Below are 27,314 nucleotides of genomic sequence, written 5' to 3' on the forward strand. Positions count from 1 at the left end.
ATGCCCGTCGAGAATCCCCTCTTTTTTCGCCCCGCTCCCAAGATGGCGTCGATGCGGGAGAGCGACACCGGCCTGTGGCTGCACAACAAACTGGGCTCCACGGACGAGCTGTGGGCGCCGCCGAGCATCGCCTCGCTGCTCACGGCCTCGGTCATCGACAACATCCGACTCTGTTTCCACGGCCTTTCCTCGGCCGTCAAGCTCAAACTGCTCCTGGGGATGCTGCACCTGCCCCGCCGGGCGGTGGATGAGGTGAGAGCCGGGTGGGAGTCGCAGCGAAGCGGGGAGCGTGTGTTTGTGTGTGTGTGAGGGGGAGAGGTCGGAGATGGCGTGAGGGGAGAAAGGGGGGCAGTGCCAGCACCACCTCCCCCGCCCGCCCTTTTTCTTCCACACGGGGGCTGCGGGGAGGGGGGACCGACCCCGGGCTGCCCGCGGGGCGAAGCCGAGCGGCCGCAGCCCCTCAGGGCAGGGGCGTGTGGTAGGGCTGGTCCCCACAGCCTTCCCCGCCTCTCCCTCGCAGCCTTCCTTGGACGGGCAGCAGTAAGTGAAGAAGGTCTCCCGACTCGGTCCTCGGTGCGAGGAAAAGCGCCGAGATTCCCCGCGATAAGGGAGTGAGTGGAGTGGGAGCTTTGCTGCTGCTCCTCCTCTTCCTGCTCTTCGGGGATTCCCTGCTTGGCACTAGGCTTTTGGAAGCCGTTTGGACACGAAATCCATTGTGTGGCCTACAGGGACTCATTTTAGGGCTGTATTTTGGGTGTCTTTTACGGAAGAGGGCTTTTCTGAGGCAGTGGTTGTGCCCCGGCTAGGGAGAGGCAGGATCGTTCAGGAGCGGTCCGTGTGTGCGCTCAGCTTCCTCCACTCCTGCCTTAGTACTGGCGGCTGTGGAGGTGTCACAAGTCGAGCATCTCGGCTTTAGGGAGGACAGCAGCAAGTGCTGAAACTTTGGCAGTGGAAGATCTGGGGTCTGCACTGAGCAGTGCTTTTCCCCACCCTCCTGCAGTCAGGTCTTGATTGGGGAAGATTGCCATGGTTTTTGTTTGCCTCTCTTTACCTTTCTGGGAGCAGCTGGTGCTTTCCTCTGTTGTCCTGCCCCAGCTAATAAACTGGCTGGCTCGAGTCTGAGCTGGCTCTGCAGGCCTTTTCACTTGGCCCTGGACCGTGCCTCATCTGCACCCAGCTTATTCTTGCCAATAGGCAGCTACAGATGTTTGGGGCAATAGCTGGAGAATGTCTGGAAATAGTAGGTTTCTTCAGCCAGACTGAAGGAATTCCTCTCCTGCTTCCATCATGTAAAGTAGTATTTCCTGGTAACAATCATGGAAGTGGTGTGGAGTTAGTTTTCACCTTCCTGTGTAGAGTATCCTCAGCTGTGCTTTCACCAGTCTTTCTTGGCTAAGACAACTGCTGCTTAAGCTAAATATACATATATACCAGGCAGGGTGTGGTATGTAACTGGGATTGTTGTATGCTCAGCTTTTGTGCAGTTCTAGGCTGAAAATGGGCAAGCATCACCTTTAAGAAATAATTTAGTGTAAGTCTTGCCATATGCCATTTAATGTTTGTCTTGCCATATATATCTGTATGATTCTTCACTGTGTTACACTGGTGTCACTTTAAAAAAAAAATAAATTCTAGTTCAGCGTCTTTATGCTGATTTTTAAAACATGATATTCATGTTTGGTGCCTGTCCAGTGAACAAGCTGTCATCCTTGTGTGTGATAAATGGGGTTGTGTTCTGGACAAACAAAATAATCCAGGCCAGAAAGGGGGATGGGAGCTCGTGTGAACTTGTGAGTTTGCAAAATTCTTGTGACCTTAGTGTGAAAATCCAAGTAGCCTGGCAGAAATTAGTATTGCAGTGTTTAGAAAAATCAGTGGTGTTTTTAGATTGAAAAGAGCCTCAAAGAGCTTTAGGACCTTCATAAATGGCACTCATGGCAACTCTTGGAGGGAGCAGCATTCAAACAAACTGAAATAATTTGTTGAAATGCTTCAAGTGTGTTCACTTGGTGAATGTTTTAAACCAAACCCGAGGAAGAGCTGCCAGCAGCTTTCCTGGATCTGTGCTTGTGTTAGCTGTGGAAGATAAAGTGTAGAGAAAAATGTAGAGAAAAGCCAGTCAGTGTGCCTTTTACTGTGTAAAAGTGGTCAGTTGTGTTCCAAATGTAAAGCTCTTGTTCCTGCTCTAACAAAATACTGTGGGATTTCTCAGTTTGGCAGAGTTCATGAATTCAATCATAAGCCTAATCTTTTATTGTAAACTGATGATTGAGATCTCTTGACTGAGATCTACCCTTAGCATCTTTAATTGTTTCAAGAACATGTGATTTTTTCCTTAAACTGGGAGAAGGGCCTTAAAAAAAGCTGAAAAATAGAAAAACCCCTGAGGCAAAACCCCTTAACATTGCTGGTAGGCCTACTATTATTATTATTACAGGCTTCTTTTTATAGATGGCAAAAATAGCTGATGTAACCAAACTGCTGACAGAAAGGGTTGTTGTCATATCAGATGCTCATCATTTGTGGTTAGTTTGCTAAGATAGTTTTGTTTGTGCAGATTTGTCACCTAACTTAGTATCAAAAATTTCAGTGGTTTAATTGGCATGGAATACCTTGCACACAATATCCAGAAAATAGATAAATATGTCTGTATCCAGAGTGGCTGTGCTGTGCACATCTTTGCAGCAGCCTTTGCACACAATATCCAGATAAATATGTCTGTGTCCAGAGTGGCTGTGCTGTGCACATCTCTGCAGCAGCCTTTGCACACAATATCCAGAAAAGAGATAAATGTGTCCAGAGTGGCTGTGCTGTGCACATCTCTGCAGCAGCCTTTGCACCCAATATCCAGAAAAGAGATAAATGTGTCCAGAGTGGCTGTGCTGTGCACATCTCTGCAGCAGCCTTTGCACCCAATATCCAGAAAAGAGATAAATGTGTCCAGAGTGGCTGTGCTGTGCACATCTCTGCAGCAGCCTTTGCTTGTGTGCTGGGGAGTGCTGGAAGCGGTTCCTGCCAGGACAGGGTAGCTGCAGCTGCCTGGAAGTGAATTTCTCACTTGGAGATCACCCCCATGTCTGAAAGTGATTAAAGTGAACTGTGAGGGTGCTGAATGGTTCTCTTTGGAAAGTCCTGTGTCTTTCCTGTGCCATGTGCCAGTCTGTATTGATCCTGTGCGAGAAGCACCGAGCTGGCATTTGGAAGCTTAATTGTATTGGAAAATGCATTGCATCAGCTTTGTACAGCTTTGGGAATCTCAATAGCAGCTACAGGATGTGTTACATGTTAAAATATGTTCCCCTCTCAAGATAACAGATTCAAGGGAGTTATTTTCTCTTCAAACTAATTTTTTTTTCTGTTTCTGTATAGTAGCATTTTCATGAAAGCTTAGAATAACACAGAAACCATTTGGGAGCAGACATTTGAGTAAAAAGCAATGTGGGATTCAAGGAAACTCGTGGTATTTGGTTTAGAAGGGATTTAATTGCTCCTGGTCCTTTCTAAATCTCTGTGAAAGCTTCAGTCTAGACAAGTGAATCTTCAGTGAGCCCTCTTGAAAGCTCAGTCCTTCACTTAAGTGATTTTATCCTCATATGTAATATCTTTCAATTTTCATAATGTTTTCATTCAACACTCCAGATACTGTATAGATATAAGGGACTTAGTCCTCATAATACTCTTGTGGGACAGGTAATAAAACTAACTTTTTATCATGCTGTGAACCTCATTACTGCATGTTTGTTCCTGCTGACTAATAAGAATAATTGGCTTTCATTTTCATTTTAAATTGTGTCTTGTAGGCAGTTATCAAAAATTCCTTTCCCACTGTAATTCTCTGGGAAGAACTTGAAAACTCTTGAATCTTACGGTTTTTCATCTGTTAATTTTTTTCTAGATAATTGCACTTATTCGAAATGATGCCAGAAGCTCAGCGTAGTGCTGACCAGAGTTTCAGTTGTGAATTTGGCAGAACTGTTATATTTGTTTATTTTGAATATTATATTCTTGTTAACATGATTCACAATGGCAAGTGCAAGCCTTCTTTTTATGCCAGTGTTTATTTTATTTGTTCAGGGTTAGACTGTGATGTTACACCAAGTCTGGAACAAGGACTGTGCTTCTGTTCTCTCTGAATTGTCTTGAGAGGAGGCTCCCTGTCCCAGCAGGAACCTGCCTGTTTATTACAGTAGAAATCAAAACTGTTCCTGGTACTAGCTTATGTGCACCAGGAGCCACCTCTGCAGGGAAGTGGGGATTGTGGAGGGTGGGTGCAAAGGAGTGAGAGGGGACATGACACTTGCATTTCCCTTTGTATTGAGAGCACACAGGCTGCTGTGCACCTTTCTGGCCTGCACTTAGAGTTCATAATTATTCTGTGATATAAATTGGGATATTTTAATCCCATAGTTCTCTTGGTCACTTCAGCTTTTTTTCGTGATTAAAATGCAAACCACATCCAATAGTGGTATTGACCCATCCTGGGTCTGTATTGTGTAAATATTAATACTGTGTTTCCAATCTAATGCTTTTAGTTTAATGAAAATATTCTATAATGATAATGCAGCTACCTATTAAATACCATCTTTTCTATAGCCTCAGAAAGATGAAAGCTTCATTTGGTTTATTAGCCAACTGTTGATACAGTTGTCTGAAAGTGTTGTTGTACACATTAATTTAGGCAGAATACAAAGCAAATAAATGTGAAATATTTGCAAGTAGTCATCTTGGAGCTGTCACGTTGTGTGTTACAAGTAACACTTCCTCTTAAATACCTTCCCACAGTCCTGTTTGTCCTTCCTGCACAGCCATTATTAATCTGCCTGTGTTCCCAGACACTTCCCATCCTGCCTGATCCCTGCTTGCTAGATGTTTCTAGCTGTGGCCTGTGCTTTTTCTTGTGTGCTGGGAAGCTGATAAAAATACTTAAGATCCTTGAGTTTTAGACGAGAAAGACACTGGAACATGTTACATCAGATCTTGACATTCATGCTTAACAAGATGCTGATGGGAGTCCTAATGACCCAAGTGTTGCAATCATGGACAATTAAGAATGTGCCCTATAAAGTAATAGGAAAATTGCATGTAGAATTCCCTGATGAGTTGCATTTCATGCATTCTCAAACTACAAATGAAATGTTTCTTTTCAGCTGCCAGTTGAACAGTGAAGTGGGGACATGTATTTAAATTGCCATTTGAAGGCAAACCTGAGTCAAAACTCAAATCCAGGCTTGTTAAATGCAAAGCCATATTCAGGCAAGGTCTCTGGTTAGCTCACAGTACTTGTTAGTGTGCTTTGCTTCCCTGTGTGTGATAGTGACTTATTTCACCATGTTCTTTCTGTCATGAGGCTTTATGATAATGTTATTTGCCCCAAGCTAGGCAAAAAAATTGTTTCTGGGCTCCTTTCTTGAAGGAACCAAAAGCTTGTTAAGCAGTGGGTTTTGGCATAAATAGGCTGCCTGAACTTCAACCCTGAGAGCAGAGGGGATGCAACATGCCCAGACCAGAGTTCTACAGGAACGTTCATAGTGTGGGCATGTAGCTCTGTGAATTTTGGTACAAATAGGAAATTTGTGAAGCAGATATGAAGGGTAAATTGTGAGGATGCAAGAGACATTTTTCCTCTGACTTTGCTTTTATGAAGGAAATGATATTCTGTACACTTACCTGCATTAGTGGTGTCCATGGAAAAGCTTGTGAAAGCTATGAATTCATCAGCTTCTGGGATGTTATAGGTGTTTTTTGTAAATCAGTACCTTGATTCCTTTAGGACAGATAAAAGAACAAAAGACTTTGCTCTGATAGTGTTCACAGTCATTCTCATCCACTGGAGAAGTGATTTTTGTTAAGGAGTTTAGGGTTAGAATAGAGAGCTGGACAAGTGTGTGGAGGTTCTGGTGGGGTTGTGCTTACTGAGGAGTAAATGAGCAATGGAGAAGCAGCAAAGACTGGAACCTCAGAAATGGATTCTTTCCACTGGAGAAGCGTTGGTTAAATTTGACAGCACATTAAACAGTGTGTGCTCCTGGTTATGGGCTCAGTTTAATCCAAAGCAAATCAATGGCACTGCTAAGATGGGAACTGGCCCATGTACTGCATTCTTCCTGCTCCTCTCTTTGTGGTTCTGGTGTTGGTGTGGCTGCAGTCAGTCACTCTGAGGAGCTGGTCAGCTTTAAGCTACAGAGGTGCTCATTTTGGGTCAGATGGAGTGATTGTTTCACAAGCACACAATGTGTGAGCCCTAAAACATGCAGGGGGTAAAGGACAAACTGGCTCTGGAGTGGACTTATAAACCCTTCCAAAGTGAGAGGGCAATAACATTGTGCAGATGAAAGGACTTGAGAAATGTCAATGTTTTTTTGCCTCTGAGCTTTAAAAGTGGATGGGAGAGGAATGGGGAGCAGAAATTTAACTTGATTTCTTTTATTTAGAGTTGTATGCATAGAGTAAGTTCATTTTATTAGGCCTTTTCATATAAGAGTGCTTTAAATAAAGGGAAAGAAACAACATGAAGGTGAAGATGAGTCTCTTGCTTGTCTTCCTGTGTTCAGATACATGATGACTGTAACTAAGCTTTATGTGCCACAGTGGGTGGTGAAAAATCAGAATTGCTATATTTCCTTATACTTGCTTGTACATTCTTCAGTGTTAATACAATGCAGATAAACTACTTTATATGATTTTACTGTTGTGTTTTATGGCTTGTTAGATACACAGAATATCTCAAACATCTTAGTTCACTGAAGCTTGTGCTGTCATGCTTACATGAAAATTTACTTAGGAAAAAAGAAAGTTCAGTGTTTGGGGGTTTATACTTACTTGTGAACGAAGTAAACCCCTGACTGTAGTCACCTTGATTTTCATGTCATAGTGCCAACAGATATGTTGGTCAGTAATTAAAAAAATTCTGTTACAATGAAACTTAAAATTTACTTCATTTATTTATTTGCATTTTTCAAAATAGAAAAATAACTTTTTTCTGACTATGAAACTTTGGCTAGATGGAAAATCTTGTTGGTCATGGCATGTTAAGAGGGCTGTATTTACTTCCCATAATACATAATTTTTGTCAAACACTACAGTATTGATTAGGTTATTTTGGCTTCAGCTTAAGTAATATTTTGAAGACAATTATGATGCAGATACAATCTGTCTGTGTAATTATGCTGTAGGCTGGCAAGGGGCACATCTTCATTTAGATGTTCTAAATAACTTGTATTGTATTTGCATATTCCCATCACTGAATAGAAGGTGTGGGTCACAGGGAGTATGAATGTAAAACAGGAGGAGACAGTAATGTAAAAGTTTGGCTGCTGGTTTAAAAATGCCCAGTGCTAAACAAAGCTTTGAGCTGCCAAAAGCTCAAAACAAACTTGGGTTAGATTGGCTGAAAGCAGTTTAAAAAAATTACCTTGGTTCATTCTTTGCTTGGTTCTAGAGTTAATGTATAACTGTGTGGAAACAGTCTCCCTCTTCCCTCCCCCAGTTGTAAAACATTGTGCATGTTTGTATCTTTTTTAAATAAATCCAACTATAATCTGTTTAAAACTGTTTCCAATTGGTTGATTTTCTTTTTCTTTTTTTGTTAGATGAAAGGGGCACTGACTGAAATTATCCAGCTCGCTACCTTGGATTCAGACCCCTGGGTCTTAATGGTAGCTGATATTTTAAAATCCTTTCCAGATACTGGCTCCCTTAACCTTGATCTTGAAGAACAGAATCCCAATGTTCAAGATATTTTAGGAGAGCTTAGAGAGAAAGGTAAGTCTTTTCTGTTGGTGAAAATTGCAGGAATGTGATGCCTTTTTTTAGGAATAACCTGTCATTTCACAGGCAGCCTTGCTGTCTTAAAGTAGAGATAGAAGAACAAGCACTGTCTTGTCTCTGGACTACCACAGTTCATGACCTGGAATGTTACTGGCCTGGGAGCTGTGGTATTTGAGGAATGGTAGCTTCTTAAGTTAGCTTTTCACATATCATCAGAATTTAATGTCAGTTATTGCCCAGAGTGTGAAGGGCAGCACAAAAGTTGTGTGGATTCATTAGTACCACAGGCTGTGCTGCAGCTTAGTCAGTAAAGATATTTTCTGTGTTGCTCTGACTCACATTTGTGGTACCCAAGACAGCAGCAAGTCTCTGTCTTGTGTGGAAGCTCCACACTGTCCTGGGCAGGGGCTGCCTCTCTGGAAGTGTCTGGACAGCAGGGGATCGGTGCTGGAGGGAGGCTGATCTCAGGAAGAGCTGTGCTGCTGATGGCCAAGCAGCTGCAGACTGCCCAGCAGCTGAAAATATGCACAGTTGCTGCTTCAAAGGGCAGCAAAACTACTGATGGATGCAAAACTACTCCTACTCCAGTGGGTTTATTTTAGCACATGGTCTAGAAAAAGCCCTTGGGCATCCATGGACAGACACAATCTCAGGGCTGGAGATTGCAGCAAAACAATAATTAAATGACTTGGAGGTGGAAACACTGTTTTCTTTCTATAAACAAATGATCATTTTTCTATCCACACTTGTGATTTGGATTTTCATTCAGTAGTTTGGTTTTCATGTGTAATTTTTAAGGAATCTGAGAATTCAATATTTTTTATCTGTTTTTTTGACAATAGCAGCATATTTAAGCTACCTATAATTTGACTAGGTATAATTAAAATGGAAGCTTTTATTAAGTTAATGGGAAAAACAAACATACTAATAACTGGTTATATATTGTGTAATAATTGGAGTTAAATTACTCTTGGTGTTTATACAAGTAATCTAAAATTTAATACCACCTGTACAGTCTAGTTGTAAAATGTTTTGTCATTGGCTGTCAAAGAGGTGCTAATACCCCTGTGTACTGTGTTAACTCTTTATGCAGTAAGTGAATGTGAAACTTCAGCTATGTTGCCGTTGGAATGCCAATACTTAAACAAAAATGCCTTGACAACACTAGCTGGGCCACTTACTCCCCCAGTGAAACATTTCCAGCTGAAAAGGAAACCTAAAAGTGCCACTCTCAGAGCTGAACTCTTGCAGAAGTGTAAGTAGTATTAAGACTGTGTACAAATTAAATGGTGAAAGGCCAATTAATATTCAGTATGTTCTGTCTTATTCTCCAGAATTGTGATACACATTAAAATGTTCTATTACAAGAGCTTTTCTGGATGATGATGATGATGGACTGATGTGTGGAAGAGCAGGTGCAAGTCATTCCAGCCAGGATTGCATTAAAATGCTAATATTGATTTAAATGCTGTTCATATTTCAGGGCATACAATGAGCTGTAGCTTCATAAAGCACAGATAGATCCTCTCCTGGTATATGTAAAAGTCTGACTGAGGACACCTTTGGTTAAAGCTCCTGAAGCAAAAGTTAAATGAGGACAGTTTTATTTTGCCATGTGCTTTTGGAGCAGAGAGCAAGGGCTGCTGATTAATGCTTTCTTTCACTCAGTGTGGCTGTATAGGGTGTAAAAACCAAGAGAGTTTTCTCTTAACAAAGGCAGCATATGTGTACATGTATGTATTGGTAGCTGATTGAACTAAGTGGTCTTAAAATAGTTTATTGCAGCTGCTGTTCTGTTGCAGCAGCTTGCTGCTTTCTTGCATGTCACTTGAGTTGGTCTAGTTAAATACAGAATTTGTAACTTTTTATAATGTGTCATATAACTTTTAAAAATTATTTAAATTTCTACTGAGTTAATTGCCTTTTCTGGTAATTTCTTTTAGCTTAGGCCACCTTGTCCATTGCATAGTCATACTGATTTTGCATTTTCTCCAAATACTGTGTTTACTTCACATAAATGACCTGGGTTTTAATTAAAATGCAATTCTTTCTTTGTTGATATTCCTATATCTCTTTATCTATTAGTTAATAACATTTTATGTAAGAAGCATTGTGTTATGTATTTTCAGCACAGGTTCTGTAATAACTAAAGCCATTTTTCCTTTTAGCAACAGAAACCGCACAGCAGCTCAAGAAGACTGCAGGAGTGCCTTTCCATGCCAAAGGCAGGGGACTGGTCAAGAAGATAGATACAACAAGTATGGCTCACTTTCATCAGTTCTCAGAATGAAAACCTGATAAAGTAGCCTTGATGAAGAATAAAATTACCATCTGTTTTTTACAAAAGCTTAAATTTTTTTGAGGCAAAGGATTTCTCCCTTTCTGCCTCCCTCTCTCCTCATACTTAAATATTTCTGACATGTCTTGTCAGAAAGAACAACAGTGTGTGGGGTTTTTCAAATGGCAAGTATATCTGCCATGCTTCTAAAGTGTATGCAGCTAGATCATGTCTATAGACTTTGATAGGAATTTAATTTGCATCACTCCAGGAATAACTCCTGACTAAGCCATGTTGCTCCAAAAGGGAGCAGAGTGGATCACAGTAGTATGCTGTGCTCTTTGAAATGCTGTGGAGTAGATTGAAACTATCTTGTATTTGTATAATTCTGTCTGGAGAAAGAAGAAAGGACAGTGTTCTCTGAAGCCAAGGCTGAGCAGTGAATTCTACATGGCAAACCTGTAGAATGATCCTTCAGCTTTGTATTAATGCATTTCTGCTGTTTGCTAAATTTCTTGAACTGCTTGAATTTTTCAAATAAGGTGTGAGAAGAGGGTTTTAAATTAGTTACATACTCTTAAATCACTGCACAGATATAACATTCCTGGCCACCAGTGATGCTGAGGTGGGAAACTTTGAGAGATTTCTTGGTGTTGTGGCTGGAAGTACTACAAAATACTATGAAGTACTTTGTGTCAATGCTATTTAAGATGTGGCTTTGAAGGCTGAAGTTTGGCCTTGTGTTCATGCAGGAAATGCAAAAGGTCTAGTTGTAATTTGAGCTAAAATTTTTCCGTTATAGAAAAGGACTCTTAGTTCTTGGCTGAATTATTAAAGCCAGTTCTTAGAACCTGGCCTTTAGAGCCAGTTGGCCTCTAGAAACAGGAGTTGGGGACCTGCTGAGGTTTGCTCTGCTGAAAGGTACTCACATGGGTCAGAGCATTGTCCTATGGTTGAAACATTTTCAGTACAACATTTAGAGGGATACAGAGTCTCTAAGCTCAGACTGAAGTTCTCTGTTTATCATCAGGGAATGATGAGATTGTCAGGAAGCTCAAAGACCTGATAGATCTGTATATGTATCCCTTATCTTTTAATAGTTAAAAGATTGCTGTGTTTAGTGCTAGCATTAAGTGTGAGGTAGAGGGGCAGCATCATAGAGTTGGGAGGAAACAGATGCTTACAGGCATAGCTGATGCTACTGAGTGTGGAGACAGGAGGCCTTCAGTTTGCACTATAGACCCAGACTGGTCCTCCTCCTTGTGCAAACAGCAGCTCTAGATTTTCACACCCCTGTGTGAGGCAGTAACTTACCTTTGCAATATATCACAAGCCCTTAGCCCTGCAGAAGCTTGGCTAAGATTTTTGGTTAAATACAGTTTTATCAAGTAATTTGATTGGGGAAATCAAAGAGCAACTTTGGCATTTAAAAGATTTATGTCCTATACTGTCTTACATGTTCAGAGTTTATTTTACACAAGTAAGGACAGCATCTGTGTGTAATAGGAAAAGTAGGCTTTGTTAGCAGTGCACCTGTTTGATTACTTCATGTAGAATGGGGTTGCAAGCATTGGTCAGAGATTGGCCCTTATTCCCTTTTTGAAAAGTAAAACCTAATCTGACCTTTGAGGGACATGTAGTGCTATAGCCTATTCCACATTATAATATTAATGTTTATTATAGACATTTTAATTTAAAGGGCAGCTAATGTGTACATTAAGAAGGGAAGGAGCTGAAGAACTCATTAAAGCATTTTTCATAACCAGTTAAACTCTTATTTCAGTTGTTGCTTTCTTTGCTCTTCCCTAAGCACCACTCAAAGGAATACCAAAACAAGCTCCATTCAGGAGTACTTCAGCTCCCAGTGTTTTTAGTCCTTCTGGAAACAGAACTCCTATTCCTCCTTCAAGGACACCTTTGCGCAAAGAAAGAGGAGTGAAGGTAGGTGCACTCCTTGTTTGTCTGCTCAGGTCTCTTCTCTCACCTAAAGTGAATTTCTGCTGCTGCTCTGAATCAGTATATTCAAGGAAAAAAACCTGAGGATGATATTTAGAGATAAACTACATGCATTTAAGAATGATTATTAAGTTCTTTGTGGTCTTTCTTTTTAGCTTCTAGATATCTCTGAGCTGGATATGGTAGGTGCTGGCCGTGAAGCAAAGAGGAGAAGAAAGACATTAGGTTGGTACAGCATTCTACTTACAAAGGCTGTCAGTACACCTGCAAATAGGATCAAGATTTGTAGTACCATTTTGTTCTTAATTTGCTAAAGCTTAGCCTGAGCTAAACTTGAAAAATTAGGGGATGTGATACCAACCAACCCAAATAGGTTTTAAAGGAGGATTTGCACTTGTTTCAGTCCTCCTACTCATATTGCCTTGGCCTAGGTAATATAACTCAATCATGTGAAAGGATTGAGCTAATCAGTTTTGCTGTGGGCAGCCCATAGGTGTGTGAGTGGCTTCAGTAGTGGCATTTTTCTGAGTTGTTTTCATCTGCTCACTTCTGCTGTCTCTATGGGCATGTGAATTAGGTGAAAGTAATGTTGAAAAAAATTTATAGCACTTTCCAAAATTTTGACTGAGAGCTTTTAGCAAGTGAATAATATCTGATACACTGCTTTTAAGGCAAGCAACAGGGTTGTGCCCTACTTAACCATATCAAGAATATACACTATGCAGCATATTTTTCCTAAAACAGTTTTTGGTGTTTGTTACAAAAAAAAAAACACCTCAGAACAAAACCATAATTGCAACTAAAATGTTGCTTAGGCTTTCATGCTTTCTAGTATCAGATTACTCAGTTACTGTATCCTGTACATTGTTGTTCAGTTCATTATTGGTTCAGTATAAAACTGTATTTGGAGATTACTGTATCTATTTCAGCATATACCTCTTCAAGCATGTTTTAGCATACTTTGAGAAATTGATTTTTATATCTTTGTTTAAAAAGTATATTCAATATTTCTGAAAAAATGTTTGGACTCACTTGTATTTTTATGCAATAGATACAGAAGTTGTGGAAAAGCAAGCCAAAGAAGAAACAGTAGTAGAAAATGCTACCCCAGATTATGCTGCTGGCCTTGTATCTACACAGGTAAAACCAAGGAAAATCTATCAAACAAAAACCAACTAGTCAGGAAAAAAAAAAAAAGAAAAATACTCTTGACATGTGCTATTCTAAATCACTTAAACACTGTTATGGTATTTTACTCACTTGTTGAAATGTGTCTCTTTATGTAAAAATTTCTACGTAATTTTTTTCAAAATTCCATTATATTTTCACCAAAGAGAAAGCAAACCTGTTGCTAGAAGGCTTTCAGTCAGGGAGAGGAAGAACCTGTCATGTGTAGGCCTTTTTCCTCCTATTTCAGATACAGCATATTAGAAACTACAGTGTAGTTTTGTGTCCTCAGTCAGGATGTAGGTTCTACTAGAATGTTATGTCCTGCCCTTGCTTTTGAGTGAGAAACTGTCTGCTGGGCATGTGTGACAAGCCAAGGCCAGCACACAGGCAGATTGTGGAAGACCAGAGTAAGGAGTGAAGGTCATTGCCTCTCTTTCTGCAGAGTGCTAAGAGAATCTTTGTGTTGGCAAGTTCCACATTTTACAGAATGTCCATGTTTTATATAGTAGGGCTACCTTAAACAATTCGTCTATTAGACTTATTCCCCCCAAAACTCCTTTCCTCTCTCACCCCTTATGTTCAAAGGCTGGATCAGGCAGTGAAATCATCAACCATGCTGCTGTTTTTATGCTGTGTATGCAGTGTCATGTATAATTAAGTACAAAATGAGGCTTTTTCTGTAGCCTCATCATCCTAGATGGCATTAGTCATGTTGGTGTTGGCTGCCTGTTTCAGTGGGAATGGTGTTTTTGCCTGTGTTGTTACTGCTGCTTTCTGCTTGCCTGTGTCCCAGAGGACTTTGTGTTCTCCTGGGTGATAGCCTAGGAGGCCTTATGGCCATGGATGAACATGGTTCTGCTTGCTAGTGGTGAAGAGCATGTTTCCTCTGGCAGATCAGTAGTCCTAGAGTGCAATTCTTCATAGAGTGTCATCTGCACAAATTTCTGATGTTTGAAGTAGAAAGTCAGTGTTGAACAGGTTGTTAGGTAGGACTCCTAAAGGAGGAGTCTGCAGTTAAGTTCCCAAAAGGAATATCTTAGTAAAACAAATGTTGAAGTTGTATTTAAAATGCAGAAACAGCCCATGAATACTTGCAGTGTGGCTTTAATATTTTCTTTTCTGTTCTGTAGAAACTTGGCTCGTTGAACAATGAGCCTGCACTACCTTCTACGAGTTATTTACCTGCTACCCCCAGTGTGGTGCCGTCTTCCTCCTATATCCCAAGCTCTGAAACACAGCCAGGTAACAGACACTTCTTTCCTCTTGGGACCTGATGCCTACAACTCTGTACAGTTTTACTGTCTGCCTGCTCTTTTATTTACAAACCTACTGTCCCTCAACTTGAGTGAAACTCCACCTTAGCAATATAAAAGCCATTGCAAGACTCCAGCCTTTGAGTCTGGTGAAACCAGACATATCATTTAACCTAAGTAAAGAAAATAATTGTTGGCTCTAAATTTTTAGAGAGACTGCTAGCTAAGTCAAGTAAGTGAAACAATTTCCTGATTTTTTTTTCTTACACAGTAATAGAAAATCCAGCTTTTGCTATCCCCAAAGAGTAATCAATATAAGTCTGAAGTATATATTCCATGCACACACGTGCTAGCACATACAAAACAGTTGCTTTCAGAAGTCAGTTTTATTTCTAGAGCCAAGTGCATATTACCTTTCACACAGTTTGGGATTAAGCCATCCATTTTTCTTCTACCTTTGTATAACAAAGATATTAGCTGACCTTCTGCATATTTTGAAAAGTGCTGTTATTTTCAATTCTAGAAAATTGCCAATAGTAAAAAATAGTTTGTACAAGTCTTTTTTTCCTACAGTTTTATTTTAACCAGCTTGATTTTATTTTTCCTTCCCTGCTGTGTGTGAAGTCTTTAAAAGACTGTATCAGTTTATGCTAACAGATGTGCATGGCTGGGATTCATTACCAGCTCTGTCCATTAACAGAGAAGCAACATTTCAGTTTAATATATTATTTTTACTTGTGAGCTGTGGCATTTTGGGCACTATAGAAAACAACATAGATGCAAGACCCAGTCATTTCATTTGGGCTCAGAACAGTTCAGAATCTCTCTGAAGGTCTGTGCACATCTTTCTCTGGCAGAAAATTGGCATTTCCAGAAGGAATGCAGCCAAAAACACAGCAGTGTGTCAGCAGCTGTAGTACTATTTTCCAGAGTGCTGGCATTGTGTTCAGCAGCAGGAAAAGTCTAGTTTAAAATTCTCTATTCTGTACTCTTTTCTTAGGGACTAGGAACATAAAACTGTTTGCTTGATATAAGATGCACACAGAAGATCCCCAGATTTGGCCTCATATAATCTGAGGTTGCATAATTAAGACATTACTTTGTGAAAGTCAGTTATTTTGACAAGATACAAAGCCAGTAATGAAACTTGTAAAAGAATAAGGAATAACTCATACTGCAAATGTTTATCCTCTCAATAGTTCCACATCTACTGAAAAATACCAGTATTGCTAAAACCATTGCTGTGTCTGTGCCAAGGTGGAGAACCATAGATGTTTCATTTCCTAAAATCTGCTGTAAGGGGCATCAATGTATCTCTGATCTGTATCTGCCTGTAGTCTTCTGTGAACACAGGGTAAACAGGTCAGCTTAAAGCTCATGAGGTTTGTGAAGGGTGCTCCAGCCTGTGTCCAAGAGCTGCAAAAGAACATAGATAGTGTCCACTGGGTAATTACCACTGGCTGGACAGATGGTAACTTGTGTGGTCAGGCTGCTGTGATTTCATGAGCTGCCTCCAACTGCAGCCAGATTTGGAATAGTGTAACTTCCTTATTGCAGGTGAATGGGTCAGCTTTGAGAAAGAACAGTTAAGCCTTGTGGGGCTTTAACTTCTAGGAGTTTAGTGTTTAAATAATGAGTTATTTGTAAAGACTGTGTTTAATTATGACATCTGTTAAAGTGTATTTGTATTTTTAGTATCTTAATGGCACTTCCTTTGCAAGCTGCTGCTACATTAGGTAAAAACTGATGAAATAATTTTTGACTTGCTCTATGTAATAGTACAGCAACAATCCTGGTAGGATCAGAGTACAGTTGTTAGAGCTATAAAAACTGAAAAGCAAGTATTGCAGTTTCAGTTTAATAAATTGGATATTGATTAAACATCAAATTTGATGCTAAATATAGCATATCCATATGGAACAGCTAGTTACTCTGTTGTCTAAATATTTCTAAAGATAATTGAGTGGAAAGAGCATTAGCTCTTAGCTTTTTCATATGGATATTAGATGGCATATTGAATCATGGTGCTAAAATGGAATCATCAGAGATTTTAGCTTTCTTTAAAGGCCACTGGTGATGCTAATCCCTATTTGTGGATAATAATGTTTTAACTATCCTGACTGGTTTTTGCAGCTGGCTCTGCACGAGAGGCCTTGCAGACCAACAGACAGACTGAAGAGCCTGCAGCTCCAAATGCTACTACAACTCTTCCTGCACAGTTCAAACAAAGAACACCCATGTACAACAGCAACTCTAATCCCCCTGCAGCTACACCTACCTCACCCCTAACACCCACCACACCTCCTGCCATCTCCCCTGCGGCACAGGCACCACAAGTGGCCCCCCAAACTCAGCAACAGCCACCACCGAAGAAAAGCCTCTCTCTCACAGTAAGTAAAAACAGATTATTTTTGACTGATGGTTTTGGTGTGGATTGGATCTTGTTTAGATGTTGGCATTTCTTGGCCTTTGGATTATGGAGTGGTTGAGGCTGCTTTTTTTATAACCAAAGATTACAAAAATACTTTGTGGTTTAGCATGTTGTCTTAATGTTATTCACAACATTTTTAGTTGTGCAGTGTTAATGTTGCAGTATGCTGTTTGTTATGTAAAATAATGTATTGCTCATTATAAAGAATTTTGGGAGAAAGGTATATTTCCAGCAGAAATTGCCCAGCCAATTGCACATAATAGAAATTGCTTAAAATTGTCCTGACATAGCTGTAGTAGGAGAAAATACAAAAATAAATTATTTTAAGGTAAAATATTTTATTTCTGATCCACCTCATCCCGCCATTATACATTTTTCAAAGCCTGAGAGTGGGGATATATCCCAAAGCTTCTTATTCCTGGTGCATATATAGCTGGTTTGATATGGATTATGTGCATAAGACTTTGCTAAGCACATCTGTAAGCCTGGCTTGTAAGATCTGAACTTTAGCAAGCCGGGCGACTTCTTCTTTTCAGTACCTCTACTACATTTATTAAAGGAAAAGAAATCCTCTGAAATTATTGTAAGCCTGGGTTTGTTGGATTGTAGAGAAAGCATTGGATTATTTTCTTTTTTCCCTAATGTTATAAAGGACACAAAATGGATAACATTAATATTAAGCCTCTCACATGTTTCTGTAACTCTTTGAAGGTGGGTGCTTTTTTCAATGTCCAGAGTTCAATGGAACTGCTGTGCATGTTAGGTATAAGGATTGCAGAGGGGAAACCTTGAGGTTAGGATGCCTTTTTTGTTAACTTTCTGTAGGTCCTACAAACAAACCTTTGCCTTGTTCTTTTATGCTCATCTGTGGGTATTAAAGTGGTCCCTGTTGGCAGAGTTTTTCTCAGCTGAATTGACATTTATTGTGTCTATTACAGAGGGAGCAAATGTATGCTGCACAGGAAATGTTCAAGACTGCAAACAAAGTTACAAGGCCAGAAAAGGCTCTTATACTTGGATTCATGGCAGGATCCAGAGGCATGTATTGATATTAATTTAGCTTGCTTCTGAATACACAAATCTGAAATACTGCCCAGCATTTCTAAATGTGCATATGAGTGTGCTTTGCTTTACCTTTGTCTGTATGTGTTGGACTCTTTGCTTTACACTGGACTCTACATACTTTGATGAATTATAGTTCTGACTACCTGGAAATGGGTCTTCAGGGTCCATTTCCACTAAGTCAACTGGTCTGTCAGAAAAGCTGCTGACCATGATATAACTGAACTCGCTGTAGAATCAGGGCTTGGGGTTGAAGAGAAGCAAGGCAGCTGGTAAGCTGTGAACAAAGTGGTTGGGTGCTACTGCTCTGCCTAGAGGACCAATGAATGTAAATTCTTTTGTGGCCAGCTGATGTACCAGTCGGGTAGTACAGAACCTCTTTGCTAATTCCTTGCTTTAGAAACTGGCAACTGTTATCTTAGAGACTTTAGATAACAACTGGTGCTGTGAATCACAGGGAGATAAGCTGTCTCATAGCTGGACCCTGTTATGTATTGGCCTTGATAGACCAAAGCTGTTTTACCTAGAAGATTATTGGATGTAAGATGAGAAGGGGCTTAAGAGTCCTTAAGTGAACTCCATCATCTGCACTAGCTCTGGTTTCTAATTTGGTATTTGTGGGCTCTTACCACCAGAGTCCTGCAGCCTAAGTGTGGCTCATGCATTTGGAGTAATGCATGACCAGAGCAGAGTTACTGTGGTGATCCCTGAGCTTTAAGTTTGGTCCATCTTGCATTGATGATGGTGTTTTCAATGCTACTTCAAATTGCACTAGGAGGCTGTACTTTAATATCTACACAGACAGCCTTTTCTAATGCAAGGCAAAGTATTATTTTGGAAGTGTGTGTGATATAGATTCACATATATATATATAGTAAAGTAAATATTAACATGAATTCCTTTAGTAATAATGCCAGCACCTTCTGAAGGTTGGATAAATAACTGCCAACTGATATTCTTGAGCATCGTTCCAGTACCTTGAAGTGTAACATTTAAAACTTCTACTGGCACGGACCTGAGTCTGGGACAAATGGTTTCAGTGAAACTTTTTGGGGTTCCTTAACAGCTAAAAATTCTTGAGGCATTTAACTACAAAATGTCTCCCAAGTAAAGTAACTCTGGTAGTTTTTTTACCAACTCCATTTAAATTATAATCTTCTCTTCTGACTCTTGAGGTAGAGAGAAATGACACTGGCAGGCTTTACTCCTTCTTTTATTTGTTCTTCCAATTATGTTAGCCTTGAGCTTTGTCTTTTGGGGTCTGCTTTTGTTATTTTAAAATTTGGTCTCAGGAGTATGGAGGGAGGAAAACCTTTATCTGGTTTGCTCAGCTTTGGGTTTGAGAGTTGTTTGTGTTTTGTGGGGGTTCTTTTAAGCATAAGAACCCCCTATCTTGTCTGATATACTGCTCTATATCTTAATATACTGTTGAAATGTATAACGTGTTTCTCTCCTTGTTTCTGCAGAGAATCCTTGCCAAGAGCAAGGTGACATCATCCAAATTAAACTTAGTGAACATACAGAAGATTTACCAAAGGCAGATGGCACGGGCAGCACCACTATGTTGGTTGACACAGTCTTTGAAATGAACTATGCTACTGGTGAATGGACCAGATTCAAGAAGTACAAACCTATAACTAATGTTTCCTAAGAGATGCAGCAGCAGCAGACTGGACCAAATCAAGTTTAGAGTCAACCAGCTCATAGAGTATGTCAGCTGTACAAAATGGCATTCATGTGTACATTTCTTATTACCCTCCAGAGTAGAAGCTGTGCTCTTCAACCAAACTGAGCTCAGTGAACACAGACGTGTTTGATGGTGTCAAACTCACTTAATTTCTTTTTTTATTAATCTTGGGAGAGGGAAAGATGATCTTAGGGGAGGGGGGGACATTGTTGCTGTGTTTTTGTTCAGGATGCTGAAAAAGGAGATCACAGCTGAAAGGTTACAGATGGGAGCAGTTTACTGCTAAGTACCAGAAGAGAAGACTACTGCGCAGTCACTCACGGTTTACTGTTAACTGAGGGCACAGATCTTTATTATAAAAACATTTTCTTTGGCAACATGAGTTCTGTCGTAAGAATGGATGTATGAAGCACCACAGGTCGGTACTTGACAATTTTGTATTTCAGCTGCAGTATAACTATTGCAGATGGTAGATGTCAGTGTCTGAAGGTACCCACTGTATGTTTAGCTTATTTAGGCTTGGGTCATAGGATGAGATTGAGCAGCTTTGTTTTAGCAGTGGGAAGAAAATGACATGGATCTCCTTATGCATCTGAAGGAGATTGCTTTATTGTAGAAATCACATTTTTTTAAACCTTTAATCTCAACCTGACGTAACTGAAACCAACCTGAGACCTAACAGAACTTAACAGAAAGAAGGCACCCATTGGCTGGCTCAGCTGCCGTGCTGCTGTCCACGTGTCCTGTCATCCAATCAGCTTCCTGCTCTTACGCTGTCCATGCCTTCCTCCAGCCAATCACAATCTCACTCCCAGCTGTCACTCAACTGACTCTCTCCTCACTCCTGACTGCCTCTCACCCCTCCAGCCTGCAGCTGTGCCTTTCCCATGGGGCCTTCTGGAGAGCATAAGCCTTAACCACTTTAATAATTATTACCCCATATCCTACATCTCCCCCCCCCTCTTTTTTATTAAGCAATGAAAACCTTCTAGGAAAAACCTAAGCAATTCCTAAGACATTAGCAACAATGACAACAATTATAATTATTACAACTTTTCAAAAACTGTAACATAGGCTTCTCTGGTGTGAGTAGTAAGGCTTAACAGGAACATAATTCAATTTTGAATGAAATAACAAGGTGAAGCTTACAACTACCTATATGCTTTGCTATCACCCAGGATCTCCCAAGAGCCTTCTTTTCACAATGAGGACTTGGAAGGCCTCTTCCGGATGAGGCTTCCATGTTTACCTCAAAGGAAAGTGGTCTAGCTTTTGCAAGCTAGTGAGTCCTTTTTTTGTACAGAAACACCCGGGTTTGATAGCAAACATCTGGGTTTGATAGCATACTTTTCCTTGCCCAGTCAAGGCCATAGCTTGGCCAGAGCTAAGACCTAGACTGGGAAGGCTTTCCTATCATATCCTTAAAAGAAATCTTGAATAATTACTCACAGAACAGCTGGCTTTGTCATAAATGACTTGTAAATAACTATAACTATGTACATATATATACAACTACTTTAAAAGTACCATTTACCTTTTTGTCACAAACAAACCAATTCAAAACTATCAAAGGAAACATCTCTTTGTCTCAGCCAAACGTGCAGCCTCCAGGCAGGTTTGCTCCTCTGAGGAGGCAAGGTAGAGGTACAAGGTCCTGGTGGCTTGCAGCAACAATGCTGGGGCTCGCTGTAAGGGTGGCATGGCAGTGCCTGTGCCAGGGGAGCCACGTGCCCCAGAACAGTGTGCTCTGCACCCCCTGGTTGCCTCTGCTGCTGGTGGCCCTGTGGCCCGACTGCCACTTCTGGGTGGATGTACGAGACAAGTGTTCTGGTGACAGCCATTGGGCTGGCTGTGCTGTTGTCACTGGGCCACGCTTCATGTGTGACAATGCCCTACTTGATGGGCTGGCAGTCCCTGATGTGCCTGTGGCTGGCCATAGGCCACCTGCAGCGAGCTGAGTGCTGTCAGTGTGGCCACCAGGTCCACCCCGGCCCCCACCCAGCCAGGACCCCCTGGATGTGTGTCCAAAACCTGGAAGTGCGTGGCTCAAGCCACTGCCAGAGAGTTAGTATTATGAGCAGTAATTCCCACATTTTGGCATGCTTTAACCATATCTGCTATATCACAAGTACATAGGTTATGAACAGTGAGCAGTGCTTTTCTCCAGTCTTTGTTTGCATTTGTAAATGCAAGCTGCTGCAACAGAATAAGGCCAGAGTTATTCTGTATTCTGGCCTCATCATCGTTGGCTTGCCAGGAGAGCGTGGCATGCAGTCTGTCCAGGAACTGCACAAACAACTCTGCTGGACCTTGTAAAATCTCAGCAAAAGACATATTAGAGTCAATACCCGTCCCTGGGAGTTGCTGCAGGGCCTGCAGGGCTAGGTGAGTGATATCACATACATCACACAGGTAGGCTGCCTGTGCTGCAGGGACTGCAAAGGGACCCTCTGTGGTCAGCGGTACAATGGCTGCTGGTGCATTTCTGTCCTGCAGCGCTTCCCCCGGGCTGTACCCAGCTCAGTAATCAGTTAGCCAGACTGCTAACTGCATCACTGTTAGAATCATCTTCCTTGTGCTTTTCCAGTCATGGGTGTGAGGATGTGTGCAGTACCAATAGACTCAAGGTAGATAGGGCGCGACAGGAGAATATGCCACTTTCTTTGACTAGCGCCCTCAGTTCTTTATTTTACAGTCTAGCTCTTGGTACTGTGGGCATTGGTTCGGTGCATGTATTACTGGGCAGGCTGAAATGACCACCAAGTCGCCCTCCTTCATGGTGATTTCCCAGCATTGCTGCCAACGCTGGACTACTGCACCGCCATCTTGGCCAGGGAGTGAGTTGCCACCTGCTTGTGATGCGGGAGTTCTGCGCCAAAGGGGCCAGCACACAGGGTGTTTTATTGGGGTGAGACAGCTCTGTGGGGCTTGGTTTAGTCTTGGGATAAGGGAATTCAGCAGGGTTTGGGTCCATCTTAGGGTTGTATATGGGTTTGGGGGAATTAACTTCCAAAGCCATTGTAGTGGCTGACATTTGTGTGACTGCCTTTAATGGCTGCCATAGTTGCCCCCCATGTAGCAAGGTGCCTGCAAGCTTTGGCATCGCCATCTCTGGTGATCAAAAAGTCTCTGGCCTATTGCTTGCAGGTTTCTGATCAAAGGGACCCACTAAAGGTAAAATCTTTAACTTGATTAGACACCCAGTCCAGCAGGGTGCTTAGTTTCACATCAGCCATATTAATAGATTGCTGATGTAGGAGCTGCCTGACCTGGCCCAAGCTCCTGCTTTGTTCCAGGGATATTCCACCTCCCATACTTTCTCCCACTAGTCCCCTCACCCTCCCAGTGAGAGGTGCACATACTTTAAATTCCCAAGTTCCTTCCCAGACTCTTCCTGGATCCTGCCTGGCTGGTTCCTTGACCTAGTGGGAGCTGCTACCAGAGCCCACTGCACACCCTGAGCCCCCTTTATAGGTGTCTGTTCAGGTCAGCCAGCAGTGGGGAACAAAGTGACACAGGCCCCCTTATGCATCCAAAGGAGATTGTTTTATTGTAGAAATCGGCCCTTTTTTATACCTCTAATGTCTACCAAACAGAAACCTGACATAACTGCAACCAAACTGACACCTAACAGAACTTAACAGAAAGAAGGCACCCATTGGCTGGCTCAGCTGCTGTGCTGCTGTCCACATGGCCTATCATCCAATCAGCTTCCTGCTCTTACGCTGTTCACCGTTCCTCCAGCCAATCACAATCTCACTGCGTGTTCCTGCAGCCAATCACAATCTCACTCCCAGCTGTCGCTCAGTGACTCTCTCCTCACTCCTGACTGCCCCCTCCAGCCTGCAGCTGTGCCTTTCCCATGGGGCCTCTGGGGAGCATAAGCCTTAACCACTTTAATAATTATTACCCCATATCCTACATCTTGTTAACTCTCTATATTATCAATGTACACACCCAGCATGAGTTAATCTTTATTTGGCATTATTTGAGATAGACAAAAACTGAGTATCTTAACTTTCTGAAGAAAAAACCCAGCAAAATGGTAAAAGTAACTGTGGCTTGTGCTGCCTGGAAGTGATAGTTTCTTGCCATAGGAGTCTTGGGGTAGAAGTTGATCCATGGCTCTTGCATAACAAGCCCTTAGCATAACTCACCTGGAGGAAGGGAAACAACTACGTCTCAAAACCAACTGGAGCTTAATTTCAAAATGGCCCTAGAAATGGCTGAGACACATCTGAGTAGAAGTAGTTTTGTTGTCTTGAGGCACTATTAATGTTTGGTTGAGTAGTCAAAAGCTGCTTGATTGCCAAACCCTGACCCAAAAAGTTTTTAATGATTGTAGCTGTGGTTCTCACCAGTGTAGTTTTATCAGTATAATTGCTAATGTGACCGCAATTATACTGGCATATAAATGTGCCTTGTACTTGTCCCCTGCTAGTAGAAGCACATTTTTATCTTTATAACTGTGTTCATACCACTGGTGTAATCTGGCTTTAATGCTGCAAGCAAAGCTGGCATTTACTGAGAGGATTTATGTGCATTAGTCAGGATTCCTTCTTGGGACACAGCTTCACCATTTGAAGGAGTCTTGAATTCAGTGTCTGGTTTCTTCCACTACTTGTGTGTGGAGCAGTGCTTGGCTGGGAATGCTGCTTAGGAGGAAGAAATACAAAGATGAGTAGCAGAGTGGTGATGTGTTGAGGAGGTACCTTGGGCTGACTTAAAGATTCATGTTGAAGTGGAGCTTTAGGACTAAATGAGGCTTTTTTTTTGTTCCTTTTTTCTGAAAAAAAAAAAAAAAAAAAGACCAAATCCCATAGTACACTTGTATACTAATAAAAACATTTAGATGTTTGATTAGAATTTTTTTTTTTATTGGGGAATTTTTATTGCATTTTAATCTTTGTTTCTCAATCAAACTACCCACCAGGACAGGGCAAGTATAAATAATATTTTTAAAAAATGCCCTGTATTCTACAGTGTTTTAAGATGTGACCAAAAGTGTAGATTTCTTAACTTTATTTAAGCAAATACACAGAATGTTCTAGCTCCTGTAACAGGCAGGGTGTTTGATGGTAGCTGCTGCTGTTACAGTGTTGTGCATGATTTAGTCTGAAAGTTACTCACATATAACTGTCACATGGGGCTGTCCTCCCCAGAATTGCCCATTTCAGAAACAATGTAGATTGCAATTTTGATTCCAACTTCTCTTTTTAAACAGCTTGACAAGTGAGGGTGAGTAGTGAGTTTTAGTTTTTAGGAGTTTAGTAGAATGTATTATGGTTGTAATTTATTTGGTTTTAGAGTGTTACACAGTGAGGGCTAATGATAGGATATGAAAGTATTCATCTTTTAGAAGAAAGGTTTAAAGAAAAGTGACATTCCTTTTGTTGTCTGCATTCAGATTTTGAAGTTTTTTCCTTGTGATGACCAGTTTTCTGTACATGTGTATGATACTTCTGTCTTAACTGTTCCTGCTTGCTAGATGAGCTGCAAGTATCAGATACAGTTGTTAAGAATGAGCATTTAGAAAATTGGCTGGATTGAGGGACATGTACTGTCATTGTAAACTGTTGATGCAGGACCTGTGCAGTTCAGTCATGGTCAGGAGCTGCTGTGTGGTGGCTCTTTTGGCTTGCTTGAGATTAATGGTGGTCCCTCACTACACTTTCTGGGGCCACAGAAGCCTGCATTTCAGAGCTGTGCTTTGGGAGGAGACAGCTGTCCCTCTGCTCTTCAAGAAGCCCTTCTAGAACGCAGTGGAGTCTTTTGAGTGCAGTAGTATGTAGGAAGCTTAACCATGCTGCTGTTTGTAATTGCTGCATAATGCAGTTGGTCTCCAGGCCTGTTTGTCTAAAGTCAGTCATAGGCGATAAATGGAAATTTTTAGTAGAACTATAGTATATTTTTAATTCCATAAACTCATTATGATGAGACAATTTAACACTGCAAAATTAATTTTTTTTAAGTCACTCTATGACCCTCAATACCAGAGGACTACTTCAACTTGATCTGTGAATCTATAAAGTGTTTAAATGCCTGAAGAAGGGGAAGTTTCTGCAACATTGTTAAAGTGATACAGTGAGAAGTAAAACTACATGGAGTTCTTTGGTTCAGTGAATTAAATCATCAAATCTGTGTTCTGGAAGTAGGAATAATGCCAGACAAATCAGAAAGGGAAACTTCAATATTGAAATTCCAATATTTTTAGATTGTTACATCCAGAACGAAATCTGGCCTTGGAACTTGATGTTTTTTGTCTTGAATAGTCAGTCACTTGGATGGGAAGCTATTCAGTGAGACTCAGTGTGTGCTGTCAGGTTAAACAAAAGCATTTCTTTACTCTAGAATGACTTGCAGATTTACTGAGTTGACCAGAGAAGTAATTCAGAATTTTCTTAAAGCTTTGCTTTTCTCCTTTCCTCATGCCTTTATCCAAGCATTAAGTTTTAGGAAATAGCAACCCCAAACTTAAGAACTTTGGGCTTGAGCTGCACCTCATCAAGGGGGATGTCCCAGTCTCTCTTGCCCTTGCTTGTAGAGAAGCTCCTGTCTATGCAAGCCTAGACATGATATGAATTAGGTTCTTTGATCTGAGTATGAAATACTGCAGAAAGAAGCAGTGAAAGTGGTTTTTGATTTCCCTGTCCTTTCCAGACTTTGTTTTCAGGGGAGAAAGAGCACATTCATCTTACCCAGGGTTCTTCAATAACTTGTCCTATGGTGAAGTACTAGGTTTCTGAAGGCTCCATTTTCTTTCATGTGTGCTGTGAGGACCAGAAAGAGTGAAATGAGTATAACAAAGAAAGGGAGCCCAAGAAGGATGCTGAGATCACAGATTCCATCTTTCTGTTCATTCTTTTGCTACTCTAATGCTTTGTAGTTATTTCCATACAAACCAGTCTAGGCTTAGTACAGTTAACACTCTAGTATTGGGCTGGTATTTTGTGGGTTAATTTGATTTTCAGTGCTGGCTTTGCCATTTAATCTTTCAGTTCAATGCCATAGGATCCTGGATACACTGGGGAGGAGCCTTTGGTAGTTGCTTGATATCTCCATGTGGAATTGATCACTTCTCTCACTAAGTTGTGTCAAAGTGCAGACCACTTGTCTAGATAAAAGAATCTTGAGACTTTGGCATCATGCAGTTTAAGAGTGAATCACATTTTCATAGTAAGGTCTGACTGGAAAAAAAAAAAGACTAAAAAATGTTAAGCCAGAGCCCTCTGGGAATCTGGTGCCTTTAACAAAAACTGTCATTTTGTAAAATGTCACATCTATAGCATAGCCCGTATGTTTTCTATTGGTTTTTGTTTGGTTTTTTTGTACAGATGTAAATTCAAAATATGCTGTCTTTGGGTACGTATTTTCAGTGTAATACAGTATGTATAATAAAAAATTTAGCTTTTCTAAGGAAGTGGACTGATGCTCTTCTTAATAACCAAGTTGTTCATTGTACCAACAGTGGTACCACCAGCCTGAGACCAAAGAGCCAAATTGCCTGATATTGTGTATCTTTCAGATGAGTGGCATTGTTTCTGTAGGTGCATTTCAGAATTAGCAGTTCAAAGCTGGCAAGTGCTGGTTTCGCTGGTTTAGGATATTTGTGAGTAGATTTACTGCAATACCTGCTCTTGGCTCTGTGTGTGGGTTCACTGAAAGCTGGTGAGCCCTGGGTGCTGTGTCTGTGGTGTGTGGGTGTGCCTG

The 27,314-nt window shown here is 41.0% G+C and overlaps 1 protein-coding gene across 1 annotated transcript; it reads left to right on the forward strand.

Moving 5' to 3' along the window:
• Nucleotides 1-27,020, forward strand: NELFA (negative elongation factor complex member A). Its single transcript, XM_054632802.2, has 11 exons — nt 1-252; nt 7,590-7,761; nt 8,861-9,022; nt 9,936-10,025; nt 11,856-11,986; nt 12,157-12,226; nt 13,053-13,141; nt 14,302-14,413; nt 16,558-16,814; nt 17,794-17,893; nt 19,384-27,020. The coding sequence occupies exons 1-11, from the start codon at nt 1-3 to the stop codon at nt 19,566-19,568; spliced, it is 1,620 nt and encodes a 539-aa protein (XP_054488777.1). The 3' UTR covers nt 19,569-27,020.
• The last annotated feature ends 294 nt before the right edge of the window (nt 27,021-27,314 follow it).

Source organism: Agelaius phoeniceus, chromosome 4 (genome assembly GCF_051311805.1).
Source record: "Agelaius phoeniceus isolate bAgePho1 chromosome 4, bAgePho1.hap1, whole genome shotgun sequence".
NCBI classification, from domain to species: domain Eukaryota; kingdom Metazoa; phylum Chordata; class Aves; order Passeriformes; family Icteridae; genus Agelaius; species Agelaius phoeniceus.

Coding starts and splice junctions, on each gene's coding strand:
- NELFA (XM_054632802.2), top strand. CDS start 1: ATGCCCGTCGAGAATCCCCTCTTTTTTCGCCCCGCTCCCAAGATGGCG. Junction 7,762..8,860: donor AGGAGAGCTTAGAGAGAAAG/GTAAGTCTTTTC, acceptor CTCTTTATGCAG/TAAGTGAATGTGAAACTTCA. Junction 9,023..9,935: donor AGCTGAACTCTTGCAGAAGT/GTAAGTAGTATT, acceptor TTTTCCTTTTAG/CAACAGAAACCGCACAGCAG.